At 41.9% G+C, this 22,768-nt stretch overlaps 1 protein-coding gene across 4 annotated transcripts in view; it reads right to left on the bottom strand.

Moving 5' to 3' along the window:
- SLC5A10 (solute carrier family 5 member 10) overlaps nt 1-22,768 on the bottom strand; it is a 183,737-nt gene that overhangs the window by 11,319 nt on the left and 149,650 nt on the right. For all 4 annotated transcript variants that reach the window (XM_036741635.1, XM_036741636.1, XM_036741634.1 and 1 more), the window contains 2 exons: nt 18,640-18,790; nt 375-543 (listed from right to left, as the gene is read on the bottom strand). In XM_036741635.1, coding sequence (XP_036597530.1) covers nt 375-543; nt 18,640-18,790 — 320 coding nt within the window. The remainder of the gene's footprint in view (nt 1-374; nt 544-18,639; nt 18,791-22,768) is intronic.

The raw sequence follows: 22,768 nt of genomic DNA on the forward strand, positions 1-22,768 counted from the left end.
CCCCCAGCTGAGACTGATTTTATAATCCCAGGTCTAAAGGCCTGAACCTAAAACCCTAAATCCCCATCCAGACCCAGGTTGATACTTTCCAGAGAAAAAGAATATTTTGTTATCTATTGGGTACTACTACTCCCCAGCTACTCTTGGGATATGTTGGCATTGATTTCCCTGGTGACATCATAGTCTTACCTCTGGAAACTTTCATATCATGGGAATTTACCCAACTTGCTGGGCAGAACAATATGCTCATTCATCCATTCACCTGTCCCTGCTATTCCCTTGTCAATCTACTTAGGAACTCTTGCCCCACCCTATTTCTTAAAAAGGTATATGTGACCCTTCCCCTTGACCCTTACTCATGGATCTTTACCCACCTGTTCACTGGCCCGATTCCAAAATACTCCTAGGATGAAGACAGCTGTGACTGGGGGTGCCAGGGAGCTGGTGACCACCTGCATGTAGATGAAGAGCTGGCCACTTTGGGAGCCCTGGAGAACTGGGATCCAGATTACGCTAATGCCAACAAGGACCACAATAACCAGCCTGTAGAAGGAGAAACACCATTGTCACCCAGCAGTGAACAGGCTATCCCCATCATTTTGGTCCATTTTTCCTCTCAAGCCCCTGTACTAGGACTTGAGGTAGAGAAAGCTAGAATGAAAGTGGTCTTCTACTCTCCAATGACTCCACATTCCCTTTTTCTATACTTACCAGTCTGGGCCTTGTAGGAAATGGGGACAGGAGGAAAGGAAGTTAGGAAGGATTACAGCGAGAAGGACACTCTAAGGTGGTCTGCAGAGGAAAACCACACACTCCTTATTCCCTATACTTGCCTTAACTGATTGCATTATGTGTGTTCCCCAATATTACCCAGGCTAGGGTTGAGGGCACAATAGGTGTGATGAACTGATTGACTGGCTAACTGGATCCTGGCTACCAGGGCTAGGCTAGAAATAAAGACCAACCTAGCAGGGACAGGCCTAGGAATTTTTCTATCTGAGGTGAAAACATTTTGGGAGGGCAGGTGGGGAACAGCGCTGGTACAGATGATGGCAGTCCAATGCATGCTGTCCTACAGTAGCTGTCCTCCTTTCCCCCAGTCATTTGTTGGTCTGAGAGCCTGATTCTATACCTTCTCCCAAAGAGACATATCTCCCCATCCTCGAGCCCCATAGACCCACTGGCCTGAAGAAGACCTTGAGTCACAGGGCTCTGGAATAACAAACTCCAGGGGAGTATCAGACCACTCCTCTATCCAGGAGGAATTGCAGCCACTGGTGCCTGTCAGCATCTTTGGGCAAAGTTCCAGTCATTCTGCCCTAATTATGTTTCTGTTTAGAGAATCATGGAATATTAGAACTGGGAGGGCCTTGGAGAACATCCTATCCAGCCCTCTCATTTTACACATGACAAAACTGTGGTCTAAGGCCACACAGCAACTTAATGATAGTACTGGGACTAAGAAGCCAGGACTCCTGACTCTCAGTCCAATGATTTGTTCCTAATAGTACACAGGCACAAGGGATAAGGGAAGTGGGGGGTGGGGCCCTGAAATCCCAAAACAGAAGCCACAAGGAAGAGTCCCAAGCACTTATGTAGCAGTAAAGATGGGGAGTGGGTAGGGCTCAGGAGTCCTAAACCTCCATGTTTCCAATAGAGAGCAACCAACTCTGCTGTTTCTAGTCCTTGGGTGGAGAAGAAAGGTGAAGAAAAGGGAAGGAATGAAGGTGACATACTAATTAATACTAATTAACACTTAGATATGACACTTCTCATCTTCAAAGTCTTTTCCAGGCCTTCATTAACCACTGTTCTCTCCCCATAAACCATAATTTCCCACGTCTGTTGGATGTCTCCTCTTGGATATCTTGTTAAAAACTCATCATGGCCGAAAGCAAACTTCTTATCTCTTCCCCTGACTTCATTACCTCTGTGGATGGCATCAAGATTTTCCCTGTTATCCAGACTCAAAACTTCTTCCTCACTCCCACATTTGGTTAGCAAGTCCTAGTAATTCTTCCACAGCAAGAGCTCCCAAACCTCTGTCTTATTCTCTCCCAATAGACCATCCCAAGCTCATACCTTTATCACCTAACACTTGGATTATTACAGCCACCAAACCCTGGTCTCTTTGCCTTCAGTGGTAAAGAATCATGGCCACAACAATGCCATGACAGCTATTTCTTCTGATCCAGCAGTCCCCTTAATCCCCATAGGTTAGAGCACAAACCATTGATTGTATTCCTTTTCCTTCTCCTTCACCATTATGATATACACTCAAATAATTGGGAAATACACTCAATGTACACTCAAATAATTAGGGGAACATTTAACAGAGAGTTTCTCAGATAAAGGTCTTATATCTCAAATATATAGAGGATGTTGTCAAATTTTTAAGAATAAAACGAAGAATAATTGTTAACAACCAAGTTATTCTGAGTATTTTAAATACTCAAGTCAACTACAAAAGACCTACGAAGGAAGATGTTATCCACCTCCAGAGAAAGAACTGACAAATAGAAGTGTGTATAGTACGGTTTTACATATATTTCTAAATTGGCGTCAAATGGTGGCTTTCTATAGTGTGGGTTGGGGAAGGAGGGAGAGAGTTCAAAATTTTAAATATAACAAAAAAATTAAATTTAAAAAACAAAAATAATTGTGCACTTAGAGCTGCCTTAGCCCAGTTTCTACACTGACCTACCCACCTTACATTACTTTATCCACTAGTCCTGGAGTATTCTCTGAGCAGGTTGTCTTGGAGATTTGTATTTGGATCCTGCTTCAGACACTTAGAAGCTGTTTCCTCATCTGTAAAATGGGGGGAAATAATATTTGAACTACCTACCTTCAGAGACTATTATGAGGAAAGAGCTTTATAAGGCTTAAATCACTATAGAAAGAAGATGGAGGCTGGAAAGCAGGGACCAGCCTGAGCTCCCTGCCAAGCCCCTCCAAAAACCTATAAAAAATGGCTCTGAACCAATTCTAGAACGGCAGAACCCACAGAACAGCAGAGGGAAGCAGGGCTCCAGCCCAGGACAGCCTGGATGGTCTCTGGGTGAGGTCTATCCCGCACGGAGCTGGGAGCTGGGAACGGAGTGGAGCAGAGCCCAGCCTGAGCGACTTGGACCATCCAGACCAGAAGCCGGGCGGAGGGGGCCCTAGCGCCCTGATTCAGTGAGCTGCGGCTATTACGAGACTTCTCAACCCACAAACACCAAAGACTGCTGAGAAGGTTAGTGGGAAAAGCTGCGGGAGTGGAAGGAGTCTGCGGTTCGGCTTCCAGCCCCGGGGGCAGCGGAGGTGGGGCAGCTACAGCTGCTGCTGCTTCCGGCTCCAGGCCCACCTGGTGGGAGGAATTAAGTGGTGGATCAGAGCAGGGGTGCACAGCCTGCTGAAGATCTAAGCCCAGTTCGGGTTGGGGGTCCTTGGGGAAGGAGCAGTGCTGGTGTGGCAGAGCTGGCACCTCCCCCCCAAACGTGGAACATAGAACTCTGTAGTCTACAAGCAGTCATACCCCACTGAAAAACTCAAAGGTCAAGTTAGTTGGCTGGGATTATGGCCAGGCAGCGAAAACGCACCGAGATTCAGTCTCAGACTCTGCATTCTTTCTTTGCTGACAAAGAAGACCAAAACATACAGACAGAAGAAATTAATAAAGTCAAAGAGCCTACAACAGAAACCTCCAAGAAAAACATGAACTGGTCCCAGGCCATGGAAGAGCTCAAAAAGGATTTGGAAAAGCAAGTTAGAGAAGTAGAGGAAAAATTGGGAAGAGAAATGAGAAGGATGCGAGAAAACCATGAAAAACAAGTCAATGACTTGCTAAAGGAGACCCAAAAAAATACTGAAAAATACACTGAAGAAAACAACACCTTAAAAAACAGATTAACTCAAATGGCAAAAGAGCTCCAAAAAGCCAATGAGGAGAAGAATGCCTTGAAAGGCAGAATTAGCCAAATGGAAAAGGAGGTCCAAAAGACCACTGAAGAAAATACTACTTTAAAAATTAGATTGGAGCAAGTGGAAGCTAGTGACTTTATGAGAAACCAGGATATTATAAAACAGAACCAAAGGAATGAAAAAATGGAAGACAATGTGAAATATCTCCTTGGAAAAACCACTGACCTGGAAAATAGATCCAGGAGAGATAATTTAAAAATAATTGGACTACCTGAAAGCCATGATCAAAAGAAGAGCCTAGATATCATCTTTCAAGAAATTATCAAGGAGAACTGCCCTGATATTCTAGAGCCACGGGGCAAAATAGAAATTGAAAGAATCCATCGATCGCCTCCTCAAATAGATCCCAAAAAGAAATCTCCTAGGAATATTGTCGCCAAATTCCAGAGCTCCCAGATCAAGGAGAAAATACTGCAAGCAGCCAGAAAGAAACAATTTGAGTATTGTGGAAACCCAATCAGAATAACCCAGGATCTGGCAGCTTCTACATTAAGAGATCGAAGGGCTTGGAATACGATATTCCGGAGGTCAATGGAGCTAGGATTAAAACCTCGAATCACCTACCCAGCAAAACTGAGTATCATGCTCCAAGGCAAAATATGGATTTTCAATAAAATAGAGGACTTTCAAGCTTTCTCAGTGAAAAGACCAGAACTGAATAGAAAATTTGACTTTCAAACATAAGAATCAAGAGAAGCATGAAAAGGTAATCAAGAAACAGAAATTGCAAGGGACTTACTAAAGTTGAACTGTTTTGTTTACATTCCTACATGGAAAGAGGACATGGATGATTCATGAGACCTCAGTATTAGGGTAGCTGAAGGGAATATGCATATATATATATATATATGTTTATGTATATATATATAAGTGAATGTGTATGTATGTATATATCTATGTGTATATATACGTGTGACACAGGGTGAGTTGAAGATGAAGGGAAGATATCTAAAAGAAATAAAATGAAATTAAGGGATGAGAGAGCATCATACTGAGAGAGGGAGATAGGGAGAGAGAGAATGGGGTGGATTATCTCACATAAAGGTGGCAAGAGGAAGCAGTTCTGTGGGAGGAGGGGAGAGGGCAGGTGAGGGGGGAATGAGTGAACCTTGCTCTCATCAGATTTGGCCTGAGGAGGGAATACCATACATACTCAGTTGTGTATCTTACCCCACAGGAAAGAAGAGGGAGGAAGAAAAAAAAATAAAAGGGGCGGGATGATGGAGGGGAGGGCAGATGGGGGTGAAGGTAATCAAAAACAAAGACTTTGGAAAGGGGACAGGGTCAAGGGAGAAAATTCAATAACGCGGGATGGGTTGGGAAGGAGCAAAATGTAGTTAGTCTTTCACAACATGAGTATTATGGAAGGGTTATACATAATAATACATGTGTGGCCTAGGTTGAATTGCTCAACTTCTTAGGGAGGGTGGGTGGGAAGGGAAGAGGGGAGAGAATTTGGAACTCAAAGTTTTAAAATCAGATGTTCAAAAACAAACAAAAAAAAGTTTTTGCATGCAATTAAAAAATAAGATACACAGGAAATGGGGCGTAGAAATTTATCTTGCCCTACAAGAAAGGAAGGGAAAAGGAGATGAGAGGGGAGGGGGGTGATAGAGGGGAGGGCTGACTGGGGAACAGGGCAACCAGAATATACGCCATCTTGGAGTGGGGGGGTAGGGTAGAAATGGGGAGAAAATTTGTAATTCAAACTATTGTGAAAATCAATGCTGAAAACTAAATATGTCAAATAAATAAATTTAAATTAAAAAAAATCACTATAGAAATTTGAGCTAATAGGTGGCACAGTGAGTAGAGCATCAGCCCTGGAGTCAGGTGGATCTGTGTTCAAATCCAACCTCAGACACTTGACACACTAGTTACTAGCTGTGTGACCTTGGGCAAGTCACTTGACCCCAATTGCCCTGCCTTCCCCCCTCCAAAAAAAAGTGACTATTGCAATTAATCTGATATCTCCTCCCTTCAAAAAAAAAACTTAACAAAAAGGAACCCCTTCTACCCTCCCAGGGCAGTCACTAATAACCATAATAACTCTTACCTCTATTAGCACTTTCGGGTTTGCAAAGTGCATTGTGTATATTATCTAATTTGATTCTCACAACCTTGTGGTGTAGGTGCTCTTATTACCCGTGTGAGGAAAAGGGCTGAAAAGGCTACCAGACTTGCTCAGGGGTACACCAGGCAGGGGATGAGGGTAGTTATTGCCTCTCATGGAGCTCAGAGACATAGCATCATAGATTTAGAGGTAGATAGACTGTATAGGTTTGGTCTCTAATTTTTTAGAGAAGGAAATTGGGATCCAGAGAGATTAAAGGACTCGTCCAAAGTCACTTAGCTAGTAAATGCCAGAGACAAGATTTGAACTCAGTTCCTCTGACTCCAAATCCAGCACTCCTCTTTCTATTATACCAGTATATACTATATATTATACTTATATACTGTAAGAATAGAAGATTCATACTTCTCTCACCCCAGAACAGTTTAATAGCTTTTCCAGCCCCAGGCTTTCAGGATCCCTTTTCTAGGAGCCCAAAGCAAGGTTGTGCTAGAGACAGCTCAAGCCCAATAGCTCATGTTCATTAGAGCTGATTGTTAAAATTTCAGTATGAGCGTTTACACTTCAGAGATCAGCAAATGCTACAAATCAATGCTACAATTTATTGTTTTGTTTATTACGTAGACTTAACAAAGGAAAATGTTAATAATGCAGATGAAATTTTTTGGAGAGCTGGTTGTAAAACATGGTCCTAAGAGACAGGGTGGAGGAGGTCAGGCTTGTCCTCTCTGATGTCAGCCTCAAAAATTCAAGGCTTCCCTCCCCAAAGAGGCTTCCCTCAACACATCATCCTCCATCCATCAAGGATCTGCCACTTAGGAATTTCTCTGGACCTTGACTGAAGCTACGTGGTTTTTGTTTTCAGCCTTGAAAATGATGATGATAGTAATAATTCCTCACATTTATATGACACTTTGCTTAGGCAAAGACTCACATCTCATCTGGTCCTTAACAAACCTGTAATCAACATTTGGCAGGTAAAACCACTGAGCTTCAGAGAAGGGAAGGCGCAGAGGAAGCTCAGTGAACTTGCCCAATGTTGCTTGGCAAGTTAATGACAGCCAGGACCAGAACAAAGATCTCTTGCCTCCAGAAGTGTGCTGGTAAATGTTTAACAATCTGCTTTCTGAAAAGCTTGAGCCGCTTTTAAATGTAATCTGAATTTTTAACATTTCCCCCGTCACTTTCCTATGTCTAGACAATCAACAAAATAATTAATCAGGCCTTGTTTTGTAGCATTTGCAAAGTTTTATGGTGTAAATGCTAACACTGAAAATTTAACAACCAGATCTTATGAGCCAGAACGAGCTGGCTCCAGCACACTCCTGGATTTACACAGAACAATGAACACGTGGTCTGCTTCCTCTCCCCATCCCCTGACAATCACCATCTTCCTATACTCTGGATTCCATCCTGTTTCAGAGAGTCTTGTTCATGCTCCTTGCTGTGGTGGGGAGAGAACAGGACTGTAGGTCACAGGGACTGAGCTCTGGACTCGGTGAGATACAAGCTCTTCAGAGGCAGGCAGGACTGCAAGGCTTCTGGAGGATACTGTGGATAGGCCCCAGGCCTGGAGTCAGGGGTCAGGCTTCTGACAGTTGCTAACTATGTGAATCAGTTCCTTCACCTATAAATTGAGAATGGTAATAGCACCTACTTCCCAGGATTGTGATGAGGACAAACAGCAATGAGGATCAGATGAGATGGGATTGGGACAATGCTTTGCTAACCTTCAAGTGCTGTATAAATGCCAACTCAGTATTCTTTCACAGATAAGGAAACTGAGGCCTAGAAATACTGGCTCAGCAACTCGCCCAAGGTCACACCGCTAGTGATCAATTGACCAACAATATCTATTAGTTACTGTGTGCCAGCAATTGTGTTAATGCTGCGGATGCCAGGAAAAGCCAAAAATGATCCCTACACTCGGAAAGCTGAGATATGGAAACAGGACATAGAAAGGAACCTTTGAGGGGAAGGGACTAGCAGCCGGGGGGAACCAGGAGAGGTCTGCTGCAGAAAGCAGCATTTGAGTTGAGCCTTAAAGGAATCCAGAGGATTCTGAAAGGGGGTATATTCCAGGCATGACAGCTGACCAGGGCAAAGGGGCAGGGATAGGCAGAGATGGGAGATGGAGCTTGGTTGCAAGGAACAACGAGTAGTTGAGCATAGGAGAATTGTGGAGTAGGATTTCGGAAAAGGGAAAATAATTATTGTAAAAAGAGTGTAAAGGTAGGAAGGGGCAAGCTTGTGAAGAGCTTTAAATGCCAAAAGAGTTTATATTTGATCCTATAAGTTAATGGAATACCATTGGAGTTTATTGGTGAAGGGGAGGGGGTGATATAGTCAGACCTATACTTTGGGAAAATTACTCTGGCAGATGGGTGGAGAATGAATTGGAGTCAGGACAGACTTGTGTCAGGGAGGTCAATTAGGAGGCCATTATAATATTCCAGTCCTTTGTGATGACAGCTTGGGATAGGGTGGTGACTGTAGGAAGGATGGGAGAGACTTGGACATTTTTCCAGGCAATTGGGAAGGAACCAGTATATAAGGAGACACTGAAATATGTTTTGCATGATTTTATATGTTGTTCCATCAGTATTGTATTTCTTGCCTTCTTGATGGGCAGGGGAGGGGTGGAGGGAGAAAGAGAATTTGGAACTGAAAATAAAATTTTAAAATAAAAAAAAGAAATTGAAGAAGATGGTGGTGGAGGTGGTACGGTGATAGTAGGGTTAATTTGTTGGAGAAGATAGGAGAGTAAAATCAAGGATGCATCTAGAGGAGCTGGCCGTGACAAGGAAAAGAGCCACCTCTTCATCACAGACTGCAGGAAGAGAAGAGACAGTGGAGGATGATGTTGAAGGAATTTGTGATAAGGAGAAGGGGAGAGGAGGGAGCTCTTGGTAGATGCCCCAATTTTTCAGTGAAGTATAAGGAGGAAATCCTCAATTGAAAGGCTAGAAAAAGGAGGTACCAAGGGAAGCTTAAGGAGAGAAGGGAAGGTTTGGAAAGGCTGCTTGGATAGAGAATTGATCAGGGAGGAACAGAAGGATTGCCTTGCTTCAGTGAGGGACCAATTGAGATAAAAAACACAAATTTGTTGTAGACCCCATGCAGCAAGGTTTTGTGATTTCCTCCAGCTCTGTTCAATAGCACTAGAGTAGGAGTGAAAGAAGAGGTATCAGGGCCTGAGGGCCCTTCCAACGTTGAGAATCCACAATTCTGTACAGGTCACAGTCTCCCTGAGCCTCCTTCATAAAATCCAGATAATAATACTTGTACTATAATAATAAGTAGTGTTTGTATTTTTGTTGTTGTTTGTTGTTGAGTTCTTTCAGTCATGTACTCCGCAAATATCTCATCTTATCCTTGAACCATCTCTGGGAAGTAGGTGTTATTATTATACCCAGACCAGTAAACTGAGGCAGACAGAGATAAAATGACTGGCCCAGGGTCATACAGCTAGGAAGTGTCTGAGGCAGGATTTGAAGACAGGCCCTCCTGACTCCAGGTCCAACTGCTCTGACCACTTAGCCCCTTATCTCATAAGGTTGTGAGAATCCGATAAGATCAAAAAAGTACTTTGCAAAACTTGATGGACCACATGAATATCAGTTATTATTATCTCCCACTCACAAGCAAGTCAGGCCTCTAACAGGATGGAGGAGCCAACCCTACAGAAGTCCCCGAATTCCCAGCATCAGCCCGAGCCAGGGTAGCTTGGGTCAGCATAAACCAGCTCCAGTCACTGGAATCACACTTAAAGGTTAAGGGGAGAGAAAAGAGAGGGAAGGAGAAGCAGGAAGAGAGAAGAAGAGGACAGAGGGGGCAAGGAAAAGAGGGAAGAAAGAAAGGAAGAAACAGAAAAGGAAGGGAGGAAGGAAGAAGGAGGGCAAGAGGAAGGCTAGGTGGTTATGAGGGCCTGGGATGGACCAATTGAGAGGAGTCAGGAAGTCCCCAGGCTGCTACTGATAGCCTTGCACCTTTGTAGATATTTCTAATCTAGGGGGCCACGAAGGCCTGAGATAGAGAAGAGAACATCTCAGGATCACTTGAATACTTGTGGGACAGAAGGATGGAACCATGAGGGATTGGTTGAAGGAGATCCCACTTCCTGGGGTGTGGAAAGTAATAAATGATAAAGGAACTTGGGGAAAAGGGCAGGCCTACAGTCCAGCTATCCAGTCCAGGCCATCTTCTGTAATCTTCCTCACTTTCTGGGTGAAGTCTAGCTCAGAGAAGGCACTCTATCCAGAAAAGACCACAGACCACAGATAGCTGCCCACAGGGGCTGTGTCCATTGGCTCATGCTGACCAACTTCATGAAGGCTGAGAAAGCCCTGAATGAACAAGTGAGGGTCAGGACCTGACTAAGGGTGGTTTGGTGATTCACCTCAAGCCAAGGTCAATAATCTTTACCTTCTTCCCTGTGCCAGTTAAGTGGAGGCTGTTTGCTGTTTACTGACTTTGAAGATGAAACCTGTGGGCTGATTGCTAGTTCTGACTGACAATCATTACAAAGCTGGAGTGGAAGAGCTCCCCTGAGGCCTGAGGCCTGAGGCCTGGGTGGGTGACCTGGGAATAAAAGGAGCCATTCTTCCCTCCCCCAGAAGGAGGATGGGCTGGGACACATAGATCTGATGCTGGATCACAAAATAGTCCAAGCTCATAGAACCCTTGGCAAAAATGACAAAGTTCGCCTCCCCACTACCATCTTCGAACCCGTGTTCAGCCTAAGAGCAACTGATAAACTTGTTAAAATGGGGTGTAAATATTGCTTTCTCAGGAGCTTGGCATAGGGTCTTGGATCTGGAGCTGGACAGGACCCTCTCATTTGCAGGTATTTTAACAACATGTTTGTTCAGTCCCCTCATTTTACACAAGAGTGAGCGGGCCCATAAAAATTAAGGGACATGCTTATGGTCATGTGGGAAGTTAGTTGTAAAGTAGCAGAGTCTTTTGACTCTAGGTCCAGTACCCTTTCCCCTATATAATGCTGCCCCCATCAACACAAGAAATGAAGCAGGAGGAGATTTCGGTGGAGGCAGGAAGGGAAAGAATTCAATTTATATAGCACCTACTATCTGCCAGGCACTGTTAGCGTCCCCATTTTACAGTTAAAGAAACTGAGGTAAATCAAGGTTAAGTGACTTGCTCAGAATCACTAGCTAGCATCTGAAGTTGGATATGAACTCAGCTCTTCCCGACCCTAGGTACCATTGTATATTGTACCACCTCGCAGCCTCTCAACAAGAGCTTCTTGGCCTCTAAAATCCCACTCATAGACGGCTGCCTATTTTCCATCTGAGTAGGCTAGTCCTGGAATTTTCTCTCAGGAGTGCTTAGAATCAGACTCAGAATCACTGAATATCAGCTTTGGAAGGGCACCTCAGAGATCATCTAGTCCAATGATGTCAAATGGACTTAGAAAAACTACAGTTAACATTATCTAGGTTGCATTACATTTTTATTTATTTTATTAAACATTTTCCAACTATATTTCAATTTGGGTTGCGCTGGGGAGTTTTTCTGGCCACCTCAAGTTTGACACCTTACTCTAACCCTCTTATGTTAGAGATGGAGAAAGTGATGCCCGGAAAGGGTTAGTGATTTGCCCAAGAGCACACAGAAAATGAATGGTAGAGCCAACCGCATTATCACTTTATACTTACGTCGGTGTTTAAAGTGCTTTCACATAAATTCTTCATGTGAGCCTCAAGATGTGTTGGGGGGAGGTGGCTTAGGAATTATCGGTCCCATTTTACAGATGAAGAAACTGAGGCCCTGAGAGGGGCAGCAATTTGCCCAAAGTCACACAGCTAGTTAAATGGCAGAGGGTGGGTTACACTCGAAGTCTCATGACCCCACGTTCAGTGTTCTTCCCTGAACAGGGAAGTTCAGCACTTATTAAGCTCCTACTGTATAAAAAGCATTGTGCTTATTCTGGGTATACAAGGACAAAAAAGAAAAATGCCCCCCCACCCCCACCCTCAAGAGCTTAAATTTTGCAGTTCAGGCCCTCTGACCTATTGTCTTCCCAACACAGCACAGAGCATGAACGAGATTCTCTGAAATAAGATGGGCTCAAGGTATGAGGAGAGAGTGATTGCTAAGAGAAGGGGAAGGAAAGTAGGCCACCATGTTCATTATTTTGTGTAAATTGAAGGGTGGTTCATGAGAGCCAGTTGTTAAATTTTCAGTCTGAGCCTTTTACACCTCAGAAATTGGCAAATGCTACAAATAGGACTTGATGTTTTTACTGATTGTCTAAATTTAAGAAAGTGATGGAGAAAATGTTAAGAATGCAGATTAAACTTAATAGTATGACCCACACGCATTTTGTTTGGAGAGTCAGTTGTTAAACATTTACCAATGTAAATCCTAATCTGATGCCAAATTAAGCCTCAGTCTCCAAAAGTCACAGCCTTCATTTAGAATGGGATGTGTTTCTTAAAGAGAAATGAGGCCTGCCGTTGATCCCTACCTACCTCTCACCAACCACCTTCCTTTGAGCCACGGAAAACCAAGCTTCTAGCTCCAGCAAGGTCACCGCCTCCTTCCAATTTGAGGTTCCCTGACTAATTCCTTGGACTCCTCTAACTGCATTCCCTTTGCCCTTCAAGTGCTTTTTGGGCACTTGCCCAAACTGGGCTGAGGCTATCAGAGGGAGAACTGTGTTTGGAGATTTGGAAAATAGGAGATTACCTATCAGTCAACCACAGAAGGACAGAGATGTCCTGCTGGGGATAAACCACCGCCAGGCCCTAAGCCCCACCACTAGGAGGAGTCCAGCCCACGTACGGACCCCTAAGGACTCACCTGCCCAAAGTTATATACAACAAGTGAGTGGCAGCCCTGCAAGCCAAATTCCTTGGGGTCAGGGATTGTGTCCAACTCCCTTTACACAAGAACATACACAAATAAGGACTTAATAAATGCATTTTGATGATATGGAGGAGGAGGAAGCAACATATTATAGTGAAAACTGGTGGTTAGGAGACCTAGGTTATCTAGTCCTGGCTCCCATCACTATTTTTGTGACTTCAGAGAAGTTACAGAGCCTTTCTAAGCCTTAAAATATTTTAGAACATTGACCCTAGACTCTCCATCTGAGCTATCATTTTCCTAACCTAGGTTTCCCTCTTTCTCCCCTTTCAGTGAGTGATGTAATCACTGCCCTACTTCCTATTTATGGTCTCTACTCTTTTTTCCTCTCATGATCTTGACTCAGGCAACCATTTGAAAATCTATAAAGTAATATTTCACTGAATTTGTTCTAGTACTGCCAAACTGGGGTTACTTCCAAATCCACATATGATTTTAGGGGAGGGACCTTTTTTGGAGGGGGCACAGACTTTGCTTCTTCCTTATGAGGCTCTCAAACTGCGGGTGTACTCCAAGGCTCTGTCACCCTGGACTCTCACTTTCTCTGCTTCTGTCCTGAACCCTTTCTCTCTCTCTCTCTCTCTCTCTCTCTCTCTCTCTCTCTCACACTCTCTCTCTCTGTCTTTCCCTTTCTCTCTCTCATTTGGCATTCTCATGGGTTCCCTTGAGCTCAATGACCAACTCTATGCAGATGACTCTGGACCTATATATCCAGTCCTAGTTTCTCTCCTGAGCTCCAGTCCAACATCACCAACTGCCTATTAGACATTTCAAGCTGGATGTCCCTTAGGGATTTTGAATTCAATATATCCAAAACAGAACTCATTATTTCTACCCTCCCCCCTAAAAAAACTTTCCCTCTTCTAGTGCCCTATCTCTATTGAGGGCACCCAGATTTGTAACCTCTTTGTCATCTTAGACTCACAGCTCTCACATACCCCACATACTCTGTCAGTAGTCAAATCTTGTCACTTCTACCTCCATAATATCTCTTGCCTCTGACCTTTCTCTCTATTCACATGACCACCACCCTAGTTAATGCCCTCATTCCCTCTCTCCTGGACTTCATAATTGGCCTCTCTGCCTTGTTTTTCCCCATTTCAAATCCACAAAACCACCAGAGTAATTGTAGAACACAGGTCTGACCACGTCACCTCCCCATTCAGTAAATTCTTAGTGACTTTAAAGCTCTTGACAACCTGGCCCCATCCTTCCTGTACAACCTTATTACACATTATTCTCTTCATACAGGCCTTTTTGCTTTTCCTGAGATGTAAGACTCCATGACTTTGCATAGGCTGTCCATTTGTCTGGAAGACTCTCCTTCCTCACTTCCACCTCTTGGAACCCCTGGTTTCCTTCAAGATTCAGTTCACACACCACCCTCTGCATGAAACTTTTCCTCCCTAGCTGCTAGTGCCTTTCCTCCTCAAGGTTACCTTGAATCTTCTTTGTATGTCTTTTGCATATATTGTTGTCTCCCCAGTTAGAATGTAAACTCCTGGAGAGCTGGAAGCATTTTACTTTTGTCTCTGTATTTCCAGCACCTAGTACCATGCATGACATATATGGCATTTAATAAATACTTGATGGAGGAATAGTCTACCTGTCACATCTATGGAGAAAGGAAATGACCAAATAGGAGACAGAGAATATTATAGAATGCAAAATGGATAATTTCGATTACATCAAATTAAAAAGGTTTTGCAGAAACAAAACAAGTGCAACTAAGATTAGAAGGAAAGAAGAAAGATGGGAAACAATTCTTACAGCAAATGCTTCTGATAAAGGCCTCATTTCTCAAATATATAGAGAACTGAGTCAAATTTATAAGAATACAAGTCATTCTCCAATTGATAAATGGTCAAAGGAAATTAGAGCTATCTATAGTCATATGAAAAATTATACTGATTAGAGAAATGCAAATTAAAACAACTTTGAAGTACTACCTCACACCTATTAGACTGGCTAAAATGACAGAAAAGGAAAATGATAAATGTTTGAGAAGATGTGGGAAAATTGGAACAGTAATGCATTGTTGGTAGAGTTGTGAACTGATCCAATCATTCTGCAGAGCAATTTGGAACTATGCCCAAAGGGCAACCAATCTATTGCATGCCCTTTGATCCAGCAATAACAGTACTAGGTCTGTATCCCAAAGAGATCATAAAAAGGGAAAAGAACCTACATGTACAAAAAATATTTATAGCAGCTCTTTTTGTGATGGCAAAGAATTGGAAATTGAAGTGATGCTCCTCAATGGGGGAATGGCAGAACAAGCAGAACATATGAATATAATGGAATACTGTTGTGCTATAAGAAATGATGAGTAGGCAGATTTCAGAAAAACCTGGAAACACTTACATAAAGTGATGCTGAGTGAAGTGAGCAAAGGAACTGAAAGAAATGAGTCTAGCTCTGGACTGGGAGTGGGAGTTAGAGTGAGCCAGCCAGGAAGGAGAAGGTGATTCAAAGGACAGGGAAATGGCTGAGCCAGAATGGCTAAGGGGGGAAAAATGAACATCTGGAAGACACCTAACAAGTCTTTCAGCCAAATCAGGCCTGTGAACCTACAACTTAAACACTCACTCTGCACAGAGTTTGTGCCCAGAGCTTCCGTGTGTAGGATATTTTCCAGTGAGACACTGGATTAAAAGTACTGCACCAAGGGCAGCAGGTCAGATATGTAGAACCTAAGAAGGTGGGAAAGGTGGAAAGGTTGAGATTTCAGGTTTTGGAGGAGAAATCTCCTAGAGGCCTCTCCAGAAAACCTGTGATTCCAAGGCTGCCTTGTACTGAATTGTATTCCAAGGTCTTTTTTTTTTAATAGCAGAGGCTGACTATAGTAGGAAGTATCGGACTGAGGGTGACTGAAGGGTCACTCCTGCAGGTTCCCCCTTCCCCCCCCCAGCTACTCCCTCTGTGATCAGCCTCTGATGGATCTGTTGTAAAGTTAATTAAGCTGGATGCAAACAAGGCCGTGGGCTTACAGGAGATGATTCCATGGCCTCAGCCTACCAACGACACAACGTGTTCCAACAGGCCCTGTAGAACAGGAAGAAGCTCTTGCTTTGCATAGTCCAAGGTGCTAGGTATAGGGGTGGGGGCATGGGCTCATCAGATTTCTTATTAATAACTTGCCCCTAGATCAAAGAGCCAACCTCCTTGTAATTTTTAGCTTTCTGGTGTGCAATTGGTTGGGGGCTGGGGGGAGGGGACAACAAGGGAACATTTCTTCTGCTGGGCAATCTGGAACATGAGTAAAAGTGTTCAGACACTCAGGCCCCTACTCACCCTTGCAACAGTCTCATCATTGCTATCCCTGTCTCCCTCCTTTCCATCCTACACATGTTGCCACTTTAATCTTCCTAATCACATCACTTTCCATCAAAAAATTTTAATAGCTCCCTATTTTCTACTAGATAACTTCCAACAAAACTCATTAGCCTGAAATTCTAGGCCCTCCACAATCTCTAGCCCCAGACTTCCTTTCCATACCTTATTTCCTAACTCCACTTCACACACCCCAGACTCTAGCCAAACAGGACTACAGCTATTCATAATGCTCTCTGTACCATCTTTGCCAATTCAATTCCTAATCATCGTTCAAGGCCCAACCCAAATGCCAGCTTCTCAGTGAGAGTTTCCCTGATCCCAGCTGGAAGTGACCTCTTCCTGATCTGCTCCCACCAACCCCCCCTCCCAATGCCCCAGCATATAATTTGTGACTTTCTCATTGGCCCATATAATATTCTGTCATATTGAAGTTATCAGAATACATGTCTTTTTCCCTCTATTTTCCTTTATTATTCTCTAAGGTAACAGTCTTCAAAGTGGCTTTGTGTGGAATGAGTGAAGACCTCTCATAAAAAGAGACAAATTAAATAAATAGAAATAAGTAGGATAGTGAGTCCCATTTCTCTACTTAGATATTTTCCTTTCTGTAAAGCCATTTCTTTACTTAGATGTTTTCCTTTCTATAAGCCAAGCTAGTGACCCTAAGGCCCCTGAGGATAAGAATAGGTCACAGGATGTTCACATCTTGTGTATTTACCTAAGGGTGAGAGGCCTAAAAGAAAGAAGGGTTGAGGTGAATAAGTCAGCAACCATAAAATCCTTTGAGAGTAAGGATAGGACACAGGATGCTCACCTCCTGTGTATTGACCCCAGGATAAGGGACCCCTGGCTTGGGAGAAGAATGGATGAAAAGCCAGAAATCCAGGTGCAGATGTGCAAGACCAGTTAGGTATGAATGATGGGAGACAAGATGTAAGGATGCTGGGGATATCTGTTACAGATGTAAGGGTGATGGGAGGCATCCATCACAGAAGCAAGGGTGGTGGGAAAGGCTAGTTTGCCACAGATGTGAAGATGAGGTAACCAACAACTGGCTTCTGCCTGAAACAACAACTGGCTTCTGCCTATCACAGTTAACCAAACCATTTGTTCATTGTCATTGTCATGAAGATAGATTTATCACTTCAGATTGATGGGAGAATGGGATAAGAATGGTGGGAAGGTTATGTCCATCACCTGCTTGTCAAAAATAACCATAATATTTGTCCTTTGCCATTGTTACCGGGTAGATTTATTGCGTCCAGATTGTACCCTCAAGCTTACGTCTTCAAGCCGAGAAGAAGGAGGTTGGGAGGGAGAATTGCAGTGAGGGACCTATATAAACACCCCAATTCTCTGTGTCCAGAGCGCTCTGACACTGAGAGGTGCCTGGAGTTGCCCTTTCCCATGGGATCCTAATAAATTTTCCTTTCTACTTTCACCTTGAGACACCTCTGTTTTAATTCTTTGATTCGTAAATTCGTATCCCACACAGCTTCATGGGGGTAGGGGTTGATAAACCCTCTCAGAGGCTGTGGCTTGACTACAGAGACCACAGTGATCAACCAATGATGAGTGGGAAGATAAGCTGCATCTCACCCCACAAGAGTCAATCTTCTGGGTTGTCTCCAACATAACCACAACTACTCTTCATCCATTATAGCCCAACCCTTCCTTATTCCATACTTCCTGCCATTCTGCAAGCTCCTAACCCTCCCCATTCTGCCCTGACAACCCCTGAGGGAAGTTATAATCTAAATGCAACCCAGGCACCCACAATAGCAGCTACCCAGGTTACTGGGAAAATATCAATCTCCTTCCTAATTCATCTGGTTAGGTATAGACAAGTGTCTCATACCATATGCCACAATAAGCTCCAAAAGCACACATATCCTAAATACAAAAAGTCACATCATAAGCAAATTAGAAAAGAAGGGATAGTAATACCTCTCAAAGTTATGAACAGTAGAAAAGTGCTGGACCAAACAAGGGATAGTAAAGATGACAAGAGAAAAAAATGGACAATTTTGGGTACATAAAATGTTTTTGCACAAACAAAGCCAATGAAGTTAGCAGGAAAACTATTAATTGGGAAAAATATCTTTGCAGCAGATTTTTTTCTTATAAAGTTCTGTTATCCAAAGTCTATAAGGAATTTATTTAAATATATAAGAGCAAGAGTCACCCAACAATAAATAAATGATCAACAGCTAGGAACAAACAGTTTTCAAAAGAAGAAAGGCAAGCTGTAAACAATTATATGAAAAGTGTTCCAAATCACAGACACCTCCACTGTGTGTGTCCATTACGAGGATCAGTGAACCTGACTTTCCTTTCTTTAGTTCAAAAGGACCCTGACTGCATACCCATACCTGCCCACCAACAGGAGCTCCTTCTCTCCTGCTCTAGGTCTCAGCTTCCTCCAGATGTCCATAGTGAAGAGTGCGCTGCTACTGTTGAAGATGGAGGTCAAGGAAGACATCAAGGCCGCCATCATGGCAGCAATCATCAGTCCCCGAAGTCCTGACAGCATTGAGAAAAAAAAGGTTATGGTGACGAGGCAGGTTCTTTGCCAACCTCCCCCTACCCTGTATCAGTCCTGTGAGACACAAATGGATCCATCCAGACCCCAGAAAGAGCAAGAGGCTCTGACTCTAGTCCTGGATTTTCCAGTGACTCAATCTAGGGCCTTCAGCAAGTCACTTGTCTTCCCTGTGCCAGCTGTCCTTCCAATGAGGACAATGGGATAATCTCTAAGGTACCTTCCAACTCTGATATTCTGTCATTTTATGCTTTCTTTTCCTCTGAGGTAGGCACATTAGGACCATTTTACAAAGGCAACCAGAAACCTAGAGAGGGTCTGAGATTTATCAAAAATCACACACTGGTAAATCAAGATTAGGGCCATAGTTCAGACTCATCTCCAGGCCTAGATTTCTTCCCTTGTAGAAGAAAGACCTCTGGGTCTTAATTTTATATTCACTGCTTTGGGGGAAGGACAAAGACCTTCATTGAGTTGTCTGGGGGCTAGGGGTGGGAGCAAAGTAAGGCAGTAATTCTGTTATAGAAACCTGAAGAGGGGATCTTCTAAGAAAAAGATGATTTATGGCAGGTGTGAGCCAAGACCAAACAGAAGAGAGACACAAGAGTAGGTGAGATGACAGGCCAGAGCCTATGAGAAAAGGGAGGAGGAGGAAGTAAGACCTAAGCCACCAGACAAAATCCTGAAGGAGAGAAGAAGAAAGGTGACAGGGAAAGAAAGAATGAAATTGAAGAAAAGTGAAAGAAAGAGAACTTTCAGTTAAGATGGCAAATGTTAAAGGTTCTAGAACTCAGCTCTCCTAGCAAATACTCCAACAATGATTTATAAAATACCAGATGAAACAATGATCAAGAAGGCCAAAGAGAAATACCAGTAAACTCTTTTATATATCACAGAAGTACACAAGAAGAGGACCAGAAACTTGCAGGCACTCTGAGTCTGGATTTACTAGAAGAGCATAAAGGCAGATCAATTTCTGCTAAATGGGACCTGAAGCCAATGGGATTCTCTGGTCCTACAATGTTAGCCACTCGGACAGTGTGGCACCTGAGAGTAGTAGACATCTCATGAACCTCACTCTTATCAGAACTGGGCAAGGGATGATTGAATACACATACACACATAAATAATTTGATATAGAAATACATTAAATTAGACAGGGAATCAAGATAGGGAAAGGGGAGAAGGGAAAGGAAGGTTTAAGAGAAAGGATAGAGAAGGAATAGTCCCAAGTAAAGCAAAGTGAACTTCATCTTTAAAGAGGAGATCATAAAGGGAGGATTAGATGGATAGAAGGGCCAGTGATTGGGGTCTAGGATGGGTGAAGAGTGGAGGGGCAGAGGAGTAAGATGAAAGCACTTCAATTATATATCACTAGTGTTAATTTCATTCCTTTTCTTTCCCCCTTTCTTCTTATTTGTAAGGGAAGAAGTCAAGGGGCAAAGAGAGGAAAAATTCTAAGAGGATATGATGGAGGTAAAAACACAATTAATAAACATAACAATAGATAAGAATGGAATGAATGCACTCATAAAATGGAGGAGAGTAACAGAATGGTTTAGAAAGTAGAAGCCAACAATATGTTCTTTACGAGAAATATAAAGGGGAAACATAAAGATTCATAAAGAGTTAAAGCAAGGGATTGAAGTAGAATTTACTATGCTTCAGGTGATTTTTTTTAACTTTGCACTGAACTTATTTACACATTAGTCAAGTTGTAAAGAAGAATTATGACCAATGGAATGAATCATGAGAAAGAACAAACAAAACAAAACAAAACAAAAAAAACAAAAACAAAAGAAAGAAAAAAGGAGAGCAAACAGATTGCCTCAATCTGCATTCAGACTCCATAGTTCTTTCTCTGGATGTAGATAGCTCTCTCCATCATGAGTCCTTTGGAGTTGTCTTTGAACTTTGTATTGCTGAGAAGAGCAAAGTTTATCAAGGTTAGTCATCACAGAATCCATATATCTGTGGTTGTATATAATGTTCTCCTAGTTCTGCTCTGCTCACTCAGTATTATATCATGTAGGTTTTTCCAGGTTATTATGAGAAATGCAAAATCAAAACAACTCTTAGATACCACACCTCTCCTGTCAGATTGGCTAAAATGACAAAACAGGAAAATGATAAATGCTGGAGAGGATGTGGGAAAATTGGAACACCATTACATTGCTGGTGGAGTTGTGAACTGATACAGCCATTCTGGAGAGCAATCTGGAACTATGCCCAAAGGGCTATAAAAATGTTCATCCATTTGACCCAGCGATACCACTTCTAGAGTTGTATCCCAAAGAGATCACACAAGTGGGAAAAGGACCCATATGTACAAAAATATTTATAGTGGCTCTTTTTGTAGTAGCCATCAATTGGGGAATGGCTGAACAAGTTGTGGTATATAAATGTAATGGAATACTATTGTGCTATAAGAAATGGGGAAGATACAGACTTCATAATAACCTGGCAAAACCTATACGACATAACGATTTTTTTTAAAGCAGGGGTGGTAATAATGATCTCAGGCAAGACAACAGTAAAAATAGATGTGGTTAAAGGAGATAAAAAGGAAAAACATATCATACATAAAAGCACAAAATATCAATATATTAAGATATATGCACCAAATAGCATAATATATAAGTACTTAAAAGAAAAGCTAATCAAATTACAGAAGAAATAAATAACAAAACTAAAATAATTGGGGACATCACTGTGCCTTTTTCAGACAAATCTAAGAAAAAGATGAACAAGAAAGAAGTTGTCCCGAATACAATTGTGGAAAAGTTAAATGAAATAGACCTCTAGAGATTACTGAATGGCAATGGAAAGGAATATATGCATATATACATATACATATGTATGTATGTATACACACATATCTCAGCTTCATATAACATCTTTATAAAAACTGACTATGTGTATGGGCAAAATAACTCATAAACAAGTTCAGGAAAGTAGATCTTTACTGAACAAAGTACAACAAAAGTAAAATCAATAAAGGGTTTTTGAAGAAAGGATTTGAAAAGACTTAATATTATCTTTAAAAGTTGATAGGTCAAAGAACAAATCCTAAAAACAACAGATCATTAAAGAAAATGATAACAATGAGACAACATTGCTAAGCTTTTTGGATGTAGCGAAAATAGTACTCAGGGTAAAATGTATACTGCTAAACACTTTAGTCAATCAAAAGAAAAAGAACAGATTAATGTACCAGACATGGGACTAAAAATAAAACCTAGAAAAAAACATAGAAAAGAAACAATTCAGAAACCTCCAACTAAATGTAAAAAATAGACATTCTGAAAAATCAAAGGCAAGAAAGAAACCTTTAAAAAAAACCTACTGAATTGATAAGACAAGCAGCATGACATAGTAGATAATGTTGAACTTGAAAGCAGAGAGATCTGTGTTCAAATCCTGCCTCAGATACTCTTTAGTTGTGTAAACCTGTGTCAAATCATTTAATATCTCTGATTCTCAGTTTCTTCATATTTAAAATTAGAGTTAAACTCAATGACACCTAAATACTCTTCTAGCTCTAAATCTATGATTCCATGATAAATAAAACTAGGAGTTGTTTTTGTGAAAAAGTTAATGAAATAGACAAACCATTAGCCAATTAGATTTTTTAAAAGAGATGGAAAACCATATTACCACACTCAAAAATGAAAAAGGAGAATCTACAACATATAAAGAAGAAAAAAGGGAAATTATTCAAAACCATTTTAAGAGGAAAATTAGTCAAAACCATTTTACAAACATTTTTGATATACTATCAAAACTTATAACTTAAATGAAATGGATGAATTTTTACTAAAACATTAAAAACTCAAATTATCAAAAGGAGAAATAGAGAATTTAAATAACACAGTCTAAGAAAACAAAGAAATTGAACATAACATAAATTAACCCCTAAAGGAAAGAATCAAGATCAGATGGATTTACAAGTGAATTCT

The sequence above is a fragment of the Trichosurus vulpecula genome, chromosome 1 (genome assembly GCF_011100635.1).
Source record: "Trichosurus vulpecula isolate mTriVul1 chromosome 1, mTriVul1.pri, whole genome shotgun sequence".
In the NCBI taxonomy this organism is placed as follows: Eukaryota; Metazoa; Chordata; class Mammalia; order Diprotodontia; family Phalangeridae; genus Trichosurus; species Trichosurus vulpecula.